The sequence below is a fragment of the Rattus rattus genome, chromosome 3 (assembly GCF_011064425.1).
Source record: "Rattus rattus isolate New Zealand chromosome 3, Rrattus_CSIRO_v1, whole genome shotgun sequence".
In the NCBI taxonomy this organism is placed as follows: Eukaryota; Metazoa; Chordata; class Mammalia; order Rodentia; family Muridae; genus Rattus; species Rattus rattus.
The window spans coordinates 49,624,757-49,639,379 of NC_046156.1; the positions used below are offsets into that span (position 1 = coordinate 49,624,757).

Genomic DNA, 14,623 nt, shown 5'->3' on the forward strand with positions numbered 1-14,623 from the left:
CATATATATATACACACATACATACATACATACACACATACATACATATATATAATGAAAACTCCATCAATTCTAATCTATGGGTTATAATAAGCCTTAAAGTGCACTTTAAAAATTGGTATTGTTACACTAGTAAAAAGCCAGATAAGGGGAACATAGCCCTCGGGGGTAACCCACTATTGCTGTTTTGCTAAATTGTCACACTGTCAAACTGTCCTCTAAATATTTATGTTGATACTCACAGGTCTGTGCTAGTCTCAACTTTGGTGAAAGAAGCTTTTCTTTTTTGGCAGCGGCAACAGTTAATACAGAGATGCAGAACTAATCAAATATGATTAAGACAGCTACATCAATCAGCACAGCATGACAGAAAGGGAGGAGTGCTGTGAAATGCTGTCTGTCGTCTATACATGGCATGTCCACTGCACTCATGAACTCATAGCAGCTGTGTCACCTACACTAGACCTGCAAAGGCCAAGCCAGTCAAAAGTGCAGCAGTGGACCAGACAGGGGCTTGAGACAGCCCACGGCAAGGTGAGGACCTATTGTCAGTTGACTGCTGTTAGCGGAGGGACAGTCAGTTCTCTTAGGGATGGGTACTGATAGGTTAACCGTGTACCAGTGGATGGCTTCATACTCATGTATATGGGAAACACCAACTAGATTCAGTGTATATTTAACTTTTTTAAAAAGTGTATAAAGTTGGGGGTGAGTGGGATGTATATTTGGGGGAGACCCAGGAGGAATTAAAGGGGGGGAGGAGTGAATATGATCAAAATACATATATACATGTATGAAATTCCCAAACGAAGTAGTACATTAAAAAAGAAAATAATATGCTGCATGGTTCTTGTAATAAAATTAAAACTTTTAAAGCTTTATATAGGTTATTTGCTTGGGTATCTTTCTTTTGGTATGAAAACGAATTTTTTTCTACATAGGCACATACTCTCAGACTTTTGTTTTATTTGAACCAACAGTATATAAGCTACCATTTGGCTAAAAAACAACTGTTCTAACAGCCCCTATGTCTTCTAGAATATTAATACAAACAGTTTTATTTTTCTAACTACAAAAATTTACCAAATAGCTCATAATCTTTTTTTTTGGTTTTTTTATTTGATTTTATGTATATCAGTATTCTATCTGCATGTACACCTGCATGCCAGAAGAGGACATCAGACCTTAGTACAGACGGTTGTGACCACCATGTGGCTGCCAGGAATTGAACTCGGGACCTCTGGAAGAGTAGTCTGTGCTCTTAACTGCTGAGCCATCTCTCCAGCTTATTTTTTGGTTTTTTGAGCATGGTTTCTCTGTGTAACATTGTCCTGAACTCCCTTTTACAGACCAGGCTGGCCTCAAACACAGAATCCACCTATATCTGCCATCTCAGTACTGGAATTAAAGGTGTACACCATCACATCCAGTACTCGTAATCTTTATAATGCTCTTTTTTTAACTTTTATTTCATGTGTATGAGTGTTCTGACTGTATGTATATCTGTGCCTGGTGGAGTTCAGAAGGTTATAAGCTGCCACACGGGTACTGGGATTCATACCCAGGTCCTCTGGAAGAGAAATCTTTGCTCTAACTGCTGAGCCATCTCTCCAGCCCTATAATGCAGACATTTTAATAATAAACAACAAAAACACAAAAACAGTACCTTATCATGAAGTTCCTATCTAGATTCCTGTGAGTTATATCGAAAACAAAAAATATATTTTTTGCCGTGCTGGGGACTGAACCTAGTCTAGTGTCTTATGCATCATAGGCAAATGCTCTACCAGCACTGAACTATAAATAATGCATATATAAATAATTTCCATGACATGTTGAGGTTTGTTCTGTTGCTATGTACTGTAATGCAGTTTTCACATTTACCAGCTTTAAAACATATATCTTGTTTTCAAATCCTGTAATTTGCTAGAACAAGATAGTAAAACCAAACAAGATTGTTAAGTTAACCAAATAAAATTATTAATTTTTATAGGTTTAAAATGCCCAGTATCAGTTAAATTATTACTATAATTTAACTGAAACTCCTCGGAAACTATAGGAGATGTGTTCACGGTACGGTGGCGTGTACCTGCAAAGGAGAAAGAGGCAGAAGAACCTAGGACCTAAGGCCAACCCCATCACAAGTGAAATGCTGCCTCGAAAGAAAATAATGTGTATTTTCTCAATTTGTAATGAGCCATAATCTAGTTTTTGTCTTGCATCATTTAGATGGACTTTAAGAACTCTGCAGATATAAATATGTCTTGGAAATAAGGAAGGCTTTCTGATACAAAATGCCATACTCAGAAATTTTTATGGGGAAATAGGTAAATTAATAATGATGGATATTTTCCTAGGCACTGATTCATGAAGCTTCACAGGAGGAAAGGAAACACTGAAACATTAGTAAATGGTGACTATGAAAAGCAGCCAGCAGAGCTACCTGTCCAACAGCGCCGCAGAACCATGCCAACAGCTGCTCTCACCTTGGGTCCAGTTTTTCTGGATAGGCACACACTCTCAGAGTTTTTGAATTTGAACCAACGGCATATAAACTACCACTTGGGTGAAACGCCACTGCTCTAACAGCCTGTGTGTCTTCTAGAGTATTAATACAAACAAACTGCTTCTTTGACTTGTCATCCTATGGAGAGAACAAATATAAAAGTCAATATATGGAAAAAACAAGCTAGAGTTACCTTTATCCCACTTTAAATTAATTTCTACCACAGTATAGCTCTTTGATCATTTCATAGTAGCTACTAATAATCTTTTAAGTGACAAGTCCAAATTAACCATAATGTTATTAATTTTTGCTAATCATTACTAAATCAAAGTCATATAAAAACAAAATATGGAGCCTGGAGAGATAGCTCAGTAATTAAGAGTATTTTTTGCTCTTGTAGAGGACTTAGGTTGAGTTCATCCACACAGAAGTTCAATATCATGCATATAACTCCAGCTCAGTGGAAACTGATGCTGTCTGACCTCCTCAGATACCAGACATATATGTGATTATATACATACAGAGTATGAAATACTACCTTGAAAGAAAAATATGTGTGTGTGTGCATGTGTGTGTGCGTGCGCGTGTGTGTGAGTCTTACTATTTTTGCTGTGCATCATTTAACTGGAACATTATAGATAAAATATATAAATGTGATAGAAATAAGATTTGGGGTCGCGGTGGGTGGCTGGAGAATGGTCCAGCAGTTAAGAGCATTGGCTGCACTTCTAGAGGTTCAACTCCCAGCAACTACATGGTAGCTCAAGAAATAAGATTGTACTGAATGCAAAACATTCATATACTAACAAATCAATCTTTTAAAAAATAAAAAAAGGAGTCTAGAGAGATGGTGCAACAGTTAAGAGCACTGGCTGCTCTCCCAGAGGACCTCCATTCAATTCCAATCAGCCACACATTTATAAATCCAGTTTCTCTATTGGGCTCCGTCCTGGCACACACATGGTGCACATATATATATGCAGGCAAAACAAAACACCCATGCACATAAATAAACACTGAAATTAAAATAACTGTAACATTAGAATGTATATTCCCATATTAAACTTTCTTTAACTTTCATATATATAGTTCTAACAAATACAACAGAACTTCATTTGTGTTCTAATAGGAAATTCATGGGCTGCTAGTTGAAACCGAGGTAAGAGAAGTAGTTCTAGATGAGAGCCGGCAACACAGTCAGACTGCTCTCTTGGGAAGAAAAGAAGAAACTTAAAAGGCTATTATTAATTTGATACACTTAAGAATTAAAATCAGACAGCCTATGGCAATTACTATTTCAGAATTTCACACTGAAATTGTAGAATAGCCTTTTAAAATTATGAAAGTGATTTCAATAAAAATATTTGAAAATATTTGTTTACTTAATGTGTCAGCCTCTGTCCACATATTCTCCCAGAGAAGTGAGCTGAAGTAATTCCTGCTTGACGTCCTTTAGAAGAGCACTGCTACCTTGAGCAGGACTGCCTGGACTTGGAACAGGCACCTCCAGACAGCATGACTGACAGCCTTAACATAATCTTTTTCTTTGGTGAAGATTAATGTCAAGTACGCAAAAATGCAAACCATTTCAGCTCTGGACATAGCCTAAGGACTGGAGACTTACAATGACCAGTGAAGGGACTTTCCCTCTTACTACCCAAGCTTTTATGAATACCACCAACCAATGGGTCCTCCTTAGGGAAGCAATGTGTGTGTATGTATAATATGTATATTATACATACACACACATTATATATACACATTATATATATACAATATATATTATGAAATATATGTTTAATACGTATTTTTCTTACCTAATTGAATTCTTATTCATATGAGTTCTAAATCCATGTATAGGAAAGATACACATAAATGAACAGTATGGGGAAGATAAAAGGATGGATGGTTGATTAAACACCCTCTGTTTTTTTTTTTTTTTCTTTTTTTCCCGAGCTGGGGACCGAACCCAGGGCCTTGCGCTCTACCGCTGAGCTAAATCCCCAACCCCGATTAAACACCCTCTGAACACTAATACTAAGAGGGTTTTTTTTAATAGCACAAGTAACATAAGTTGGTTTTATTTGTACTGCAATGTATTAATACTTTTTAAAAACTATAGCCATGGATTGGAGAGATGGCTCAGTGGTTAAGAGCACTGACTGCTCTTCCAGAGGTCCTGAGTTCAAATCCCAGCAACCACATGGTGGCTCACAGCCATCTGTAATGGGATTTGATGCCCTTAAGCCTTAAAAAGAAAAAAAAAAGAATATTTATAGGGGTTGGGGATTTAGCTCAGTGGTTAGAGCGCTTGCCTAGGAAGCGCAAGGCCCTGGGTTCGGTCCCCAGCTCTGAAAAAAAAAAAAAAAAAAAAAAAAAAACTATAGCCATTTGGATAACAGGAGACTGCAAATGAAAATACAGATACCAGCTCTTCTTGAGAAACTGGAAGCACCAGTACTTTGCATTTCTTTGTACAAGGAACAAATATTCCTGAGTACTTATCATGAAAATGGTGGACACTATTAATGTTTCCTGTTGGACCTCTACAGACATCTGAAAACACACCTATATTTATGAGGTTAAATTTTGAGCTGGAGAAAACAAAATAAAATATTCTATTAAGAAAAAAAATATCTGATTCCAGAGCACACAACATATTGAGATGAAAGGCCCAGTAGAAATACCAATATAATCTCAAAAAAGCCACCATAAAGTTCAGAAAGTAGCACAGTCTCAGCTTGAACATTCAAGGTCACCACTAGGTCATGAATATGAATATCTATAAATGTGTTTTCATTTAATTAATTATTGGGGGTGGGGCCTATGCACATGGAAGTCAGAAAACAACATCTGGCAATCAGTTCTTTATTTCCACCATGTGGACTGAGTTCAGTTTATCAGGTTTGGTGTGAGCACTGGCACTGACTGACCCAGTTATCTGGATTGATCCCAAAATGTGTTTTCAAAGACAAATTACAAGGCCAAGTCCTACAAGTACACAGGTGTCAAAAGGAAACTATACATTTCTAAATTAGCCACACCTGAGAAGTACTTTATGGTAATGCAAGTAAATATCCCTTGACTCTTCTCACTGCATAAATTAACCTGTTTACTAGTGACAGAAAGATAAAAATGTTCTAACTAGTGAAAACATGAATATGCAAAGTCTTTAGTTACCATAATGTTTTTCACGGTTGCCAAAATTGTCTTCCTATAATCACTCTAACATGTAGTTCCGTGAAACCTATCCAACTATTTTGAGATCAACAATGACCATTTCTATAGTTTTCTTTGAAGAAAGAATTTTTGCAGCAGAGTGGTAGTGGCACGCACCTTTAACCCTAGTGTTGGGGGCAGAGGCAGGCTGATCTCTGTGGGTTTGAGGCCAGGTTCCATGTCAGCCAGAGCTACACAGTGAGAGAGACCCTGTCTCACAAAATATTTATTTTTCTTTGCAACACATACACACACAAACTTCTCAAAAACATTACCTCTTCCCCTTTTGACCTTGATAGATTCCCTGATGAATCTCCAGGTGATGGCTTAACAACAGAATGTTCTGATGAGCTGTGGGAATAGATGTTTGAATAAAGTTTACTCTGAAACTCCAAATAAAAACTAAGTTAACTTAGCCTTTCCATATTTATTTTTTTTTCTCTTAGCAAATGATCTTCAATAACTTTATTCAAGGCTACTACACTTAGGGGCTATGGATTTGATGATACCAAGGAGAGTTGTAGAGAGGCGAGAAAGAGGGTCAAGCCTTTACATTGCCCAGGAAGGATGGAGAACCTTTCCTCTGTTTGCCCCACAGCCATGCCTATTAATCCTGCCCCAAGCACAAGCCTAGAAACTGCTCTTTAGAAAATTATCTGGACTTGGAGAAAGAACAACTGAAGCTGCCAGGTGTCCCTTCCTAGAAGAGTGCACCGGTTCACCCCGTGTTTGGTAAGGCCAAGGACAGACAAATTGCCAGCACGCGCAGCTATTTTCTAATAACTTAAGAAAGCTCCACGGGACTCACAGGCAGCCAGAGGCTTCCAAATGCACAAAGAAGCAAAAGCTCTCCTCAGAGAAAGGAGACACCAAAGGAAATGAGGAAGGAGCAGCACTTCACAGAAAAAAGTCCCAAATCTAAAACCATATACTCTGTATAGACAAGAGGATTTAATCTCAGGGGAAAAAAAAGGAGTGCTTTTTTAAAGTAAATTTTTAGAAAACGGGAACACTTAAACTAAAACATCACATCAGGAGAAAAAAATTAATAGAAAATAGAGGTGAAGAAATCACTAACCATCTTTTCTAATTTCTTAAAACTTAAGTTTCTGGTTTCAGAATGCCCATGGAGGATTTGACAGAATGAAGTTACAGAACATCAGGACAGAAAATGACCTAAAAATTTTAGAGTGGAAAAAGCAACAGGCCTTACACAAAGGATCAAAAATCAAAATGACCCTGGCTTTCTTTCTAAGAGCTCTAAACTGGAATATCATGTTGCAGGGCTTTAAATACTGAGACATGGTTACCATCCCAAATCTATTCCAACACTGTGAAATATAGCAACCACAAGCAGATACACAGGGTCTGAGAAACTACTTCTGATACACATCCCTTTTCAAAGAACTAGGTGAGATCCTACAGACAGGGACCCAACACAGGAAAAGAAGATACCAGGAAGATGAGAAAAGTCCCAGAATTTTCTAGGCTTGTTTTGTTGTTGTTTCTTTGTTTGTTTTTAAAATGGCTTAAAGCCAGTAAATAAATGCAAGAATGATGCTGGAGTCATGTGACATAGAGAAAAACAGCAACAAATTATTGGTGCTTTTTAACAGAATAGGACAGACAACTTTGTTTTTTACATTTATCTCTGTGTGTGCATGCATGGGTGTATGCAATGCTGTGCATGTGGGGGTCAGGGTATTAACTTGTTCTCAGATCACAGGCCCTCTGAATAAAGCATAACTTTAAAATTTAGCTCCTGTCTCTACTCACAGACATTTGTGTAACAGCCTGGGATCCAGTATCCTAGTTTCAAAAGTAGAATACGACATTAATTACAATGCTAATTCCTACAAGTACACAGGTGTCAAAAGGAAATTATACATTTCTAAATTAGCCACACCTGAGAAGTACTTTATGGTAATACAAGAAAATACCTCTTGACTCTTCTCACTGCATAAATTAACCCGTTTACTAGTGACAGAAAGATAAAAATGTTCTAACTAGTGAAAATATGAATATGCAAAGTCTTTAGCTGCTATAATGTTTTTTACGGTTGCCAAAATTGTCTTCCTATAATCACTCTAACATGGTGTAAAAACACCCTCTTGTTCCCTAAAAGTCTGTGAAAATATCTGTTGCATATCAGAGGCAGGAGGGTAAAAATCAAGATAAAGTCTAACACTAAAGCTTCAGTAAGATGGTTTATACAAATGCAACTGTCCTGGTGCTGATGAGGAAGCAAAAAAGACAACAGACAGGGAAGATGACTACAAAGAGATTAAAATAGACAAATGAAGGCAGGTCAGAGAGAAATTGGGAGAGGCCCTCAATTCCGTAAGGCTCCAAAGCGAAGTTGAAGCTTATGTTCCTATCACTGCATAAGAAGTTAATATTTCAGGTTTTATACTCAAGTACTTACTTCTGGCTTCCACAAGGTGATTCTTCAAGGAAAGGGATGTGATTTGTTGATCCAGGATTACGAGGAGTGCTTGTGTGAATATTAGAAGTATCGTGTGTTAACCTCTGACTGGAATCTTGGGGTGGTGAACTGAAACTAGCGACAGAGGAATTATTTGACCCATTGTTTTTGCTCCCGAGGCATTGTTGGTTGAGTACTGGCACCTCATTGCCAAGACTGTCCATTCAATATTTAGTTACGAGCTTTTGAATAGACCTATAGAAGCAAACAACACAAGTAGTTTTTTTTTTTAATGTAGTTTAAAACATTCATAATATATCCAAGGCTAAAAGCTTGAAAAGTCAAACTTGGGAATATATATAATCAAGGGGAAATTTTTTTATAAAATATGCTCACCATCAACTAAAAACATAACCAAGATAATTCAAATTTTCCCATAGTACCACACTGTAAAGGAAATAGGCTTGGTACTTGGTGCTTAGCATATGTAAATTCAAAGCTTGATGCTTTGAATTTAAAAAAATCATAATTTCCAAATATTATCAATAATAATACCAAGGTACCAATTTTACCTCTAACAAAATAAGCTGTCTTCATTTATCTCTAGGAACATCCTGTCAACATGCTGTCAAGACGTGGATGATGATAAGAGTAGACACAATTGTCAAGTAGTACCCTAGTATTCAGATCTGTGTTCATTCGCTCACCCTTTATCATTTGCTAGACTCTGATGGAGCACCGGAGACGTAACATACTAAAAAATGAGCCTTCACTATTTCTCTCTAAGCAATCCTTCCATCTGCATAGTCTGACTCCTTGGAAGCTCAGGCTTATGGAAGGCACAAAGAAGATGGTACCAGGCTCTCTTAGATCTAGGACGCCTTCATGGTGTATATCTGCAATCCTGCAGGAGGTGTGCTAAGGTAGGAGGATAAGATCAGCCTAGCCTACACAGTGAGACCATCAAAAACTGCACAGGTCTACCACTGACCCAGGATCACCCTTCAGCCAAGAGTCAACATAAGAGAAGACTAACACAATAGGCATGATGACTGAAGTATGATAGTCTATTGCTTTCTCCTTTCCCTTTAATAACCATAGGCAGGCTAACAAATGCTGATAATTATCCCATTACTTGTGAAGCTGAGGCTAACCTGAAGTACACAGAGACTCCCTCAACTTAAAAATGAAAACAAAAATCAGGGGGAAAGTACAAACTTATTAAAAAGAATTTCCAAAATTATGTTTTTATGAATACTAATCCTATGATATGCTCCCCCACCCAAAAAGACCTAAGTAAATTTGAATATTAAGTATAAAGAGACTTCAAAATGCTCACATCAGTCTGATGGTCATTTTAGAGTCAGTCAGTCAATGCCTCCCTCTCTGTCTCTCTGTCTCTCTGTGCCTCTCTCTCTGTCCCCTCCCCCCCCAGTCTAGGTCTCATTCTATAGCCTAGTCTTTTAAAGTAGTGTAGGATGAAGGTGGACAGAATAGACCTTTAAGTGACCAATCACTGATGCCAAGTATAATGCAAACAATCAAGAATATAAAATGTTGGTATAGCACTATTAAGAGAATAAGAAAAATTGGGGTTGGGGATTTAGCTCAGTGGTAGAGCTCTTGCCTAGGAAGCTCAAGGCCCTGGGTTCGGTCACCAACTTCAAAAAAAAAAACAAAAAAAAAAAAAAAAAAAAAAGAGAATAAGAAAAATTGATGTATAAGTCATTTGCACACAGGATAAGCACACACTATTTTAGACCTTACTATCCTGTGGACTTAGAACTTAATCATTCTGGGTGGTAGTGGCACATGCCTTTAGTCCCAACACTCAAGGGGCAGAGGCAGGTAGATCTCTGAGTTCAAGGTCACCCTGGTCTAAACAGCCAGGACTCTACAGAGAAACCCTGTCTTAAAAAAGAAAGCAAACCCAGAATTAATTAATTACTAACTAATAATTAGGCTGTGTGCATGTGCTTAGCATGCTTGTAGAGGCAAAGGACAATACAGAGGAATCGGCCTTCTACTTCTGCCATGTGGGTCCTGGGGACTGAAGTGAGGTATCAGTTCGCAGCATGGCTTTCTCCCCCTGAGCCACCTCATGGGGCCAATATCCCAAGGATTTCTAAAGCATACATTGCCTGTGATGTAATTTTAAGCTCCTATTACCAAGGAAAACAACTGTTTAATAACAGATAACTCTAGCCAGGCCTGATGGTGCAAGCCTGGTGGTGATTCTAGCAGTTGATAGACAAAAACAGACTGCTGTGAATTTAATGTTAGTCTGGTATAGCAAGTTCTAGGCCAGTCAGGTTACAGGCCAACTCTGTCTCAAAAAGTTAAAACCGCAAAAAAACAAACACTTTAACAACAACAAAAAATGCTCCAAAATGAAACTAAATTACTTTCTTTCTATTTCTGATTATGTTTAAAGGACAAGTACTCCTGAATAATATATTTCTAAAGGAGTACATTTCAACCACAACTGGAGACCACAGATCCTTTTGATACTCTGTCCTCTTACTCACTGCAGGGAGTCTTCTTTGGGAGGTCAAATAGCAAGCATAACTTCTAGGAGATAACTTATAGGAGCATTCTAAACCAACAAGTGGCATTTCATCAGATTAGGATCATTCTGAGAGGCAGTAGCTTGAGCCAGGATAGGGAGAAAACACTCCCTGGGCCTGGAGAGGTAGCTCAACAGTTAAGAGCACTGACTGCTCTTCCAAGTTTAATTCCCAGCACCCACATAGCAGCTCCCAACTATCTAAGCTTTAGCTCCAAGGGTTCCTATGACCTCTTCTAACCTTCTTGGGCACCAGGCATGTATGTAGTACACATATATACACATGAATGTGGCAAAAGATTCATACACATAAAAAAAATAAATGTTTAAAATAAACTAATAATAGAAATAAATTAAAAAGACAAAGAAAATTTTCCCAATGTGAATATTCAGAGGCCTACATAGATTGTGAGATCATCATCACGAACATTCCCTGTGTAAAGATTTGATGACAGGTTCAATTTCAGATTCCAATAATGTATACAACACTTAGAAAGCCAAACACATTACTTCTAACATTAATGAGCACGAAGAACTGAGAGTCATCATTGTAGCTGCCTAACCATAATTATGCTAACGGGGTTGGGGATTTAGCTCATGCGGTAGAGCACTTGCCCTAGGCAAGCTTAAGGCCCTGGGTTGGTCCCCAGCTCGAAAAAAAAAAAAAGAAAAAAAAAAAAGATGATGAAACATAATTATGCTAACCAACAGCTAAAGCGGCCAGGGCTGGTCTAATACATATTCATAGATATTAGATATAAACCCACAATCTTCCAACAACCTCTGCTCATTTAAATACATATATTCTGGTTTCTGAATTTTGAAAAACACACACACACACATATATACACACATAAATATTTAACTAATAAAGACAATACAGTTAATGGTTTAAGAAGAAATGCTAAGAAGAAATCATTTTAATATCCTGAATCCAAATGGATCTACAGATGGTAACTTTTTTAAAAGATAGTCTCATTTTGTTGGCCAGTCTGTTCCAGCCTTAAATCCTTGGCTCAAATGAATATTGTACCTTAGCCTCTCAAATAGCTAGACCCACAAATACTTGTGCCTGGCTGTATCTGAAGGTTTAACCATTGATAACTATAAATTACAGCTATGGCCTGTGCTCACAGCATGCAGGTACTATTTTAAGCATATGAACTCATTTATGCTCAAGGCACCCAGGGAAAGTGGATGATCAAACAGAAACTAAGTAGAGAACTGGAGATTAAGAGCACTCTCTTGACTGTACTTCCAGCGGGCCTGGGATCAATTCCCAGACCCTATATGTATCACACAACAGTCTTTAGCTCCAGTTCCAGGGGATCCAATGACTCCTAGTCCATATGATGACCAGTCATGCTCAGGTGCACAGACAGGCACAGAGACAAAACACTAGCACAGAAAACGTTAGAATTAAAAAAAAAAAAAAGAAAAAGAAAAGAAAAGAAACAAAGTAACTTCTCCTATACCCTATCTACCTTGGGTAAAAATGGGACCCAGCTAGCCCACAAGCTTCCAGCCCTTGAACTGAACCACCACACTGCAGCTATAGTTACTCAGGGAAGAAAAATCCTGAAAATTCCAAACTACATGAAAAGTAGCAGTTACTGCATGTTTTTAAAAGATTTACTTCATGTGCATGAATGTTTTCCTGCATGTACATATGTGCACTGCATATTTACTTGGTGCTCATAGAGGCCAGAAGAGGATGTGGATGGTGGGAACTAAACCTGGAACTTCTCTAAGAAACATCATGTGGTATTAATTGTGAGCCACCTCTCCAGCCCTAGCCTTCACTGTGAGCACTGAACAGCTTTAAACAAATCTGTTTACAGAGGCAGAAAACAAACCTATTAAGGAATTGCTCAGTAAGATTCTGCTGCTGATCAGGACCGTCCTCTTGGTTCACACCTCCTTCAAGTAACATCTGCTGGTATATCTGCCGCTGTTGCTCCTTCTGTTCGAGATGCTGCTGGTAGCGCAATCTTTGCCTATAATATTCTTGAAATTGTTCAGTAGAATCTCGAAGCTTAAAAATATTAGAAAAACAATACATATTGTTGAACAGACCATTACTGAATTATGTTTTTTCGATATCATCTATGAATGCTGAATAAAATTGCAATTAGAACAATTTAAAAAATCACATGACTCTACGAAAAATAACATAGCATCAGTGTCTTTTTTTTTTTTTAAAGATTTATTTATTTTATTTATATGTATACACCGTAGCTGTCTTCAGACACACCAGAAGAGGGCATCGGATCCCATTACAGATGGTTGTGAGCCACCATGTGGTTGCTGGGATTTGAACTCAGAGCAGTCAGTGCTCTTAACCACTGAGCCATCTCTCCAGCCCAGCATCAGTGTCTTAATCGTCACTGATTACTGGCCCTTTTGTTTTATAACAGACTGAAATGACTGGTGACTGCCTGTTCCTGACTAGCCCAAAGTAAACAACATGCAATCTCACAGTAATAATGAGCACACCAAGAGGGAAAATGCACGTGAATAACGATAAATTTGGCACTACTTAAATTAGATACCTTTTTTTTTTTTTCTTTTTCTTTTTTTTGGAGCTGGGGACCGAACCCAGGGCCTTGCATTTGCTAGGCAAGCGCTCTAATTAGATACCTTTTTAAAGACTGTATTACTATTCAGTAAAAATATTAACCGTATCAAACATATTTAATACTGAGCATATGATAGTTTTCTATAGGTAGAAGCATATTTGCCTAAAAGCTGAGCTCAAAATATGCTTTCATGATGCTTTCATCATCCGTCTCAGTTTTTCCCATTCATCCACTGAAACAACTGTTTAGAGGCTGGAAAGATGGGCAAGAGAATAAAGGTGCCTCCCAGGTAAGCCTAACAGCCTGAGCTTGATTCTGGAGAGAACTATCTCCCTCAAACTCTCCTCTCGCCTACACACATGCACTGTGGCATGTGCACTTGCATACATCTCACACACACACACACCCCAATATTTTTTAAAAGGAAAAACCACATTTAACACCTCTTCAAGTGGAATAGCACATAAAATTTATAATCTGTCATAATACAATTACCTGTCAGAAACATAAAATGGAACCTTAGGTTCAGATGAAAATACTGTAAATAATAAAAAATTTCTTATTTATTAAGTACAGTAAGTAAAATATACAGTATATGCCTTTAAATGAAAATTAGCCACATTTGATGCAAATTCAATTACTTATGTCATGCAATGCCAATATATGGTATTGTGGGTTTTTTTTTTAATAAATTCCTCTACTTCAAAGTTATAAAATACTCGAATACAACTAAACATTCTATAAATTCTTTGGGGATAAGCCAGAAAATGAGTCAATAAGAATATCTAAAATCTTGGGGTTGGGGATTTAGCTCAGTGGTAGAGTGCTTGCCTAGGAAGCACAAGGCCATGGGTTCGGTCCCCAGCTCTGAAAAAAAAGAACCAACAAAAAAAAAAAAAAAAAGAATATCTAAAATCTTTGTACTACTCCCAGACATTAAAAATCTTTTAAAACTTTATCTATTAATTTTTACAAAGAGTATAACTTTGAAGCATATGGCATTCAATAAATATTACCTCATTTTTTTCTTGTTGTTTAGCTGGAGCTGGGTTCTGTGCTCCATTTGCAGGCTCTTTCTCTAACCCCGAACGCTGGCACATGGGTTCAATACTCACAGGCTGCTGGGTCTCAACAGGGGTATCACTTCTTCCAAAAGAGTAGAAAAAAACAGATGGGAGTGAAAAAATAAATTTAGAAGAATTTTTATTACATTAAAATATTAAAGATTTAGTTTATCAATTATTAAAAAAATAGATGTCTTTATTCTTTTCTTTAACTACTGGAAAAAGTTTCAAACTATAGAGCATGCTTAGAGAAGAGGTGTTTGC

At 37.5% G+C, this 14,623-nt stretch overlaps 1 protein-coding gene across 1 annotated transcript in view; it reads right to left on the bottom strand.

Moving 5' to 3' along the window:
* Positions 1-14,623, bottom strand: part of Wdr47 (WD repeat domain 47) — a 59,957-nt gene that overhangs the window by 11,557 nt on the left and 33,777 nt on the right. Inside the window, 5 exon segments of the mRNA XM_032897463.1 lie at positions 2,487-2,644; positions 6,001-6,076; positions 8,151-8,405; positions 12,573-12,751; positions 14,312-14,441. Coding sequence (XP_032753354.1) covers positions 2,487-2,644; positions 6,001-6,076; positions 8,151-8,405; positions 12,573-12,751; positions 14,312-14,441 — 798 coding nt within the window.